This window comes from Staurois parvus, unplaced genomic scaffold, assembly GCF_062004578.1.
Source record: "Staurois parvus isolate SC_StPar_1 unplaced genomic scaffold, SC_StPar_1.0 ptg001234l, whole genome shotgun sequence".
In the NCBI taxonomy this organism is placed as follows: Eukaryota; Metazoa; Chordata; class Amphibia; order Anura; family Ranidae; genus Staurois; species Staurois parvus.
In genome coordinates, this window is record NW_028319030.1 from 491,108 (window position 1) to 497,395 (window position 6,288).

Below are 6,288 nucleotides of genomic sequence, written 5' to 3' on the forward strand. Positions count from 1 at the left end.
TATTTCTAGACTTTCATCCACCAATTAACAGGTCTATCTATCTATCCTGTCCCTTTTGATCTTACAGGTGCATGTCGGAGGTGCCAGGACCTCGGAACGTGGGCTGTTCTTTTGCATGACGATGTTGTCTTTTATCTGTCTGTGTGTGGTGGAGGTGTCGGACATATCATTTTGTTTGTGATTATTTTTATTTTGACTTTAGAATATACTTTGGTTTTTATTGGAACCTCTATGCCAGTGGATCCCTTCCCCTGGTTTTCTTTGCTTTTCTTATCAATACTAAGTCATTACCTGCGATAGGACAGAAGAGGAACAATGTTTAGAACTTCACAACATTGCAGATTCTTTACTGTAACTGAGATTGTGTGAGAAGCTTTCTGTGATCTAATAACTGATTATTTACAATGCTAATGTTGTCATGTATGCGGGGGGGGGGGGGGGGCTTAGGAATTGAATTGATAATTTTTTTTTTTCATCAAGATTGGGAGAAGTGAGACAAGCAGACTTTATAGAAGGCTATGTGAAGATACATATATGCTCCGTGTCTAAAAGCTACAAGCAAGACTATACACATGTTATTTATTAGGCATAGGCTAATACACATCTGTCATACACAAGTCCCATGAGCCAAATCTGGGTCACCTGGCCATTTCCTGTGGCCTTGCACCTCTCCTGCAGCTGCAGCACCCCTCTTGTCTCCTCCCCCACCTTGTTCCAAACATTTGCCAGCAAAGAGGACAGAACTCCTCAGCCAGATCCTGCGCTTCTCTGTGCAGTCATGGAGGACTCATCTCTGCCCACCACCCCACCCCCAGTTCCAGCAGTCAGCAGCAGAGAGGAGGACAGAAATCTTCCTACAGATCCTGTGCCCCTCTGTGCAGCTGCAGCACCCCTCTTGTCTCCTCCCCTAGCCTGTTCCAGCAGTCTCCAACAAAGAGGACAGAACTCCTCCACCAGATCCTGTGCTTCTCTGTACATCCACAGAGGGGCTCATCTCTGCCCCCCTGTTACAGCAGTCAGCAGCAGAGAGGAGGAAATAATTTCACCTACAGATCTTGTGCCCCTCTGTGCAGCTGCAGCACCCCCTTGTCTCCACCTCCCCTGGTCTCAGATTCAGCAGATTCCAGCAGTTGACTCCAGCCCTCTTCTGGTCCTCCTCCAAACTCTTCACTTTCTGCTTCCCAGCTCCACACCCAGATCTCCAGCCCCCCTCTGCTCTTCTTCCTGGCCACAGCATAAGGTAGGGAGTGCACTGTGATATAAGGAAGGGTGGGAAATATGACCAGATGTAGGGGGGTTCTGGGGTGGGCTTTGCCCCCCCCCCCCCAGATTCTAGTTGGGTCTAAAAAAGCCAAAGCTATCTGTGTGGGGAGGAGGAGTTCTGCTGCCTGTGCTCAGGCTGTGTGCAGTGCAGGGATGGTAAAGGAGCTCTTCTGAGTGCCCTGCCAGCATTAACCCCTGTCCTCTGCCCTGCCAGCATTAACCCCTGTCCTCTGCCCTGCCAGCATTAACCCCTGTCCTCTGCCCTGCCAGCATTAACCCCTGTCCTCTGCCCTGTCAGCAGTGACTCATGTCTTTTGCCCTGACAGTTGTGATCCCTGTCCTCTTCCCTGTCAACAGTGTCCTCTGTCCTCCACCCTGCTAGTTGTGACCCCTGACCTCTGCCCTGCCAAAAGTGACCCCTGTCCTCCACCCTGCCATCAGTGGCCCCTGTTCTCTGCCCTGCCAAAAGTGACCCTTATCCTCCACCATGCTAGTTATGACCCCTGTCCTCTGCCTTGCCAGTTGTGATCCCTATCCTCCACCCTGCCAGTTGAGACCCCTGTCCTCTGCCCTGCAAGCAGTGACCCCTGTTCTCTGCCCTAGCAGTTGTGATCCATGTCCTCTGCCCTGCCAGTTGTGACCCCTGTCCTCCACCCTGCCAGTTGTGACCCCTGTCCTCTGCCCTGCCAGTTGTGATCTCCTGCCCTTGCATTCTGCTGACCCCTGCCCTCAGCTCTGCTGTAATATATCCTCAGCTCTGCTGACCCCTGTGCTCTGCCCTGCTGACCTCCCATTTTCTGCCCTCCTGACATTTTTATTGCTCTCCCACATCTGACAGGCTGAATCCATCCCTGGTGGGGAACTCTTGACTTCTGATGGTGAGGAAGGTTTTGACATCTGATGTACAGGATGGGGGGGGGGGTGCACTGGACTTCTAGTCTTACAGATACAACTGGCCCTTTGAGGGCAATCATAGTATTGATGCAACCTGCAATGAACCTGAATGTGACACCCCTGGGCTAACACAACCCCCCCACCTCAAATTGTGTGAATCAGAGGCAGGGGTGGACTGACAACTCATGGGGCCCCCGGGCAATAGGGAATCATGGGGCCCCTGTGTCCTTGCACACACTCAAAGCAAACCCAAAAAAACCTATAAAAAAGGTAACAGGGGCATTTCATTGGGCCTCCTACTGACCCCGGGCCCCATGAAAGGCAGTGCCCGAGTGCTCGAATGGTCAGTCCGCCCCTAGTCAGAGGTGTCCTGTAGAACACATCTCTTGAAAGTGTGTAATATTTCATTAGGCATGTATAAATTATGACTGCAATCTGAATTCTGTAATATTTCTTGATTAAGACATTCAACCAATTTATTTGTCCAATTTATTGGTTTCTATACAGAAATGATCCTGATTTTGAACTCTACCGGCGTTAGTAAATAAACCCCTAATTGACACTGGGGTGGGAACTGACTGACACTGACATCGCCAGTGATACTGATACAGTTTTCAGTGATAATGCTGTACACTGTCACTGTACTAAAGACACTAGCTGGGAAGGGGTTAACATCTAGGGGCAATCAAAGGGTTAACTGTGTGCCTACCAATGTGTAAAGTGTGTGATGTATGTAATATATGCTGCTTTTACTAATAGATGTGACTGTCTTTTCTCCCTGATTTGCAGGGAGAAAAAACAGGCACATTGCTGCTCTATGTACAGAGCCCTGTGTTTTTAGTAAACATAGGGCTCTGTACTGTGATTTGCTAAGCTGATCAGCAGGTCCTGGTCATAAGTCATTGGCCGGAACCTGCTGACCAACTTGTGCTGTACTGAATGACAGTACAGATGGGCATTGTGCCTGCATGCGCTCCCCATACCTGGAAACGCCGGATCTCATACATGTATGTTCCCAGCGCAGAGCGGCTGGCCTGCCGCAGTAACAGTACATGGGACGGCCCACAAGTGGTTATACTTTATAGCCAATTACAGTCATGCAAAGTAGCACAAAACATACATCAAATATTATAATTTTGTCATAACAATGTATGCAAAGCTTTCTCTAGATCCATACCTGTAAATAAATATGGGGACAATAAAATCGGTGTAGTTTGGTGTTGGGTCACAATCCTCCACCCGGGACATTATCCACACAAAGTCCTTAGTCAGCACCACTTCCTCATCCAAGGGGAGAAAATGACCTGCGAGTGACAACAGACAGACATAAAAAGATACCAGAGTTATAGGAGCTACATGACTGGTGTCCACCATAACGTCACACATCGGGGCCAATTTACTAAAGATTAGAGCATGACCACTTTGCAGAGTCAGTTTTCTCACTTACAGTAGCTTAGTACATGAGGAGAAAATGAAAGCACAATTCTTTTGTTCAGGATATCTTACCATCTGTATGGAAAATTAAAGAGAAAATAAAGATGTTGGCTTGGCCATGATAGGAGGACTGAAGTCAGCCAGATTCAGCGCATCCTCTAAGTGCAAATTCACTTATTTAATGTGGAACTTTAACTAAAAATATAAAAACTGTCAGACAGGCAGGAATTGTAATGCAGAAGACTCATGCTTTGCTTCTTCTGCACTAAAGTTACTTACCTGCCTGTCCACCCCTGTAGAGTGAGCCGCTCACTGTACAAATTCGGTGATGCCGATCCTCACGGAACTCCCGTGTGTGTGGCCAATGACGACGAGCAATGACAGCCGCCGCTTGCTGTGGTGGCACACCTGTAGATCCGCTCCTGAGTCCATAGACACGCATAGTGCAGCTCGGTCCTGCCTCCCATTTCTTTCCTACAGCATTTGATTGACAGCAACAGAAACCAATGGCTCCCACTGCTGCCTTTGTGTCCTGTGGATTCTTGGAGAGAGAGAAGAGCCACCACAGACGGGCACAGTGCTGGATGGAGTGAGGACTCAAGTAGTTGGGGAAGGGGAGGGGGGGTCAAATAATGGGACATTTACTACCTTAAAGTGGTTGTAAAGGTTCAAGGTTTTTCACCTTCATGCATTGTATGCATGAAGGTAAAAAACTTTCTGTGTACAGCCTCCCCCCAATACTTACCTGAGTCCCATTCCAATCCATCGATGTGCATAACAGCTTCAGCTGTCCCGGGTCTCTTCCTCCTCATTGGCTCTCACTGCTGTCAATCACAGCCAGTCAGCCAATGAAGAGAGAGAGGGGGCAAGGCGAAGCCACAGCTCTGTGTGTGAACAGATACACACAGTAGCAGCTTGGCAACATGCCTACTCAGGTGCCCCCGTAGCAAGCTGCTTGTTATGGGGGCGTCCGACAGAAAGGAGGAGCCAGGAGTGCCGGAAGGGGACCCAAGAAGTGGAGGATCCGGGCTGCTCTGTGCAAAACCACTGCTCACAGCAGGTAAGTATATCATGTTTGTTATTTTACAGAAAAAAAATAACCTTTAGTATCACTTTAAAATGATCGGGATCTTTTTTTTCTTAACATTTTAGGCAGGTTATACTTACAATGGTTCTGCACACAACAGCCCCCAACCTCCTCCTCTGTGGTCACCCACCAGTGCTCCTGACTCCTTTCCCCTTCCAAGTACCCCTATAATAAGCCACTTACTATGGAGATACTAGTACTGGCTTACTCCCAAGCTGCGCTGTGTGTGTCCATTGACACACACATTGCAGCTCAGCAACACCACTGCTCCTTCCTCACAGGCTGTGTTTAACAGTAGCAAGAGCCAATGTCCAGTGAGGAGGAAGAGAGAGGAGGGAGCCACTGCTCTGGGGACTGAGATTGGGCTCAGGTAAGTATTTGGTGGGGGGGGGGGGGTAAGGCAGCTGAACACAGAAGGCTTTTTACCTTAATACAGAGAATGTAAACAACTTTCTGCCTTTGCAACCATTTTAATGCAGGGAATGTATTAAGGTAAAAAATGTCTTGTTTGCTTTTCAAGGACATGAAGTAGAAAGAAAGGAGAAGGTGGTAATAACTTAGAGCAGGGGTCATCTTTCGGCTATATTGTGGCAATGAGGTGGTTAATGATTGATAATTGAACATTTGCTTTAGTAAATCTCCCTCACCATGACACCATCTGTTGCTGTTTTCTCTATAGGATTATAGTCTATTTTATAGTCCATCAGTCTTTTTTTACACCATGTTACCAACCAAAAATGCTGACATATGACATAAAAAACCACCTTCATTGTCAGAGGTTTGTGGCAACATTTTTCCAGTCTTTGCAACTTTCTATTCAAATGTGAAAAATGGCAACAAATTCTTTAAATTTGGGGCAGCTGAATACAATATAAACATATTTTATGAACTTTCCTCCCAAGCATAATAGGTTGACAAAGAAAATATTTTATAGATTACCTAGTTGTGCATAAGCCACCGCTTCCTCAGCTCCGTCCTTTGTTCTGAATCCTCTGTTGTCCACGATGGAGATGGTATCAGTAAGTTCATACTTGTTTCTCCTCGTTGTGATAACGGAGGATTCAGTTGATCCAGTTCTGGCATGGGTCCAGAATTCTTCTTCTCCAAGGGCATAGATGCAGGAGTTGACAAAAGCCGATTTGCCATGACCGGTATAACCAAACAGCTGCAGGAGCACCCTGGTGTATGTCTGGTCCTCTGAGGAACCTCCTGGAAGATGAAAATCAAGGATGAATTGTTTGTATTGTGTGGGGTCAATTGCTGGAAACATTGCCCAGTGTCTTGTTTCTGTGATATTCTGTTTCTGGTAAAATTTGCTTCCACGTTTGCTGCGTACAAAGGTGATGGGAGTGTGCTGAAATGTTTCTTATACAGATTACATTCCTTGCACACAGGTATAACAACATGCCACAAACTGAACCGGGTCCTGCCCTTGTATCTTACACACAACTATAGGAAAAATGTTTATTTATTTTTTCCATTTTTGGATACAGTAAGGGAGGGTTATGTTTGTTTCTGTTTTTGTTTTGTTTTTTTCCATCTGTGTCCTATTGGGGAGATTTCTCTTCACTTCCTGTCCCATAGCCACAACAGGAAGTGAGAGGAAATCC

General features: G+C 46.9%; 1 protein-coding gene across 1 annotated transcript; it reads right to left on the reverse strand.

The window, feature by feature from the left end:
* Window positions 1-287: 287 nt before the first annotated feature.
* Window positions 288-6,015, reverse strand: LOC149437980 (uncharacterized). Its single transcript, XM_089660386.1, has 3 exons — window positions 5,618-6,015; window positions 3,335-3,461; window positions 288-291 (listed from the first exon to the last, which is right to left on the reverse strand). The coding sequence occupies exons 1-3, from the start codon at window positions 5,946-5,948 to the stop codon at window positions 288-290; spliced, it is 462 nt and encodes a 153-aa protein (XP_089516512.1). The 5' UTR covers window positions 5,949-6,015.
* Between the last annotated feature and the right edge of the window lie 273 nt (window positions 6,016-6,288).

What these genes read in the sequence shown, in the direction of transcription:
- LOC149437980 (XM_089660386.1), bottom strand. Translation starts at nt 5,948, where the DNA reads ATGTTTCCAGCAATTGACCCCACACAATACAAACAATTCATCCTTGAT. An exon ending in GGTGGCTTATGCACAACTAG is followed by an intron (nt 3,462 to 5,617) that starts GTAATCTATAAA and finishes TGTCACTCGCAG; the next exon opens with GTCATTTTCTCCCCTTGGAT.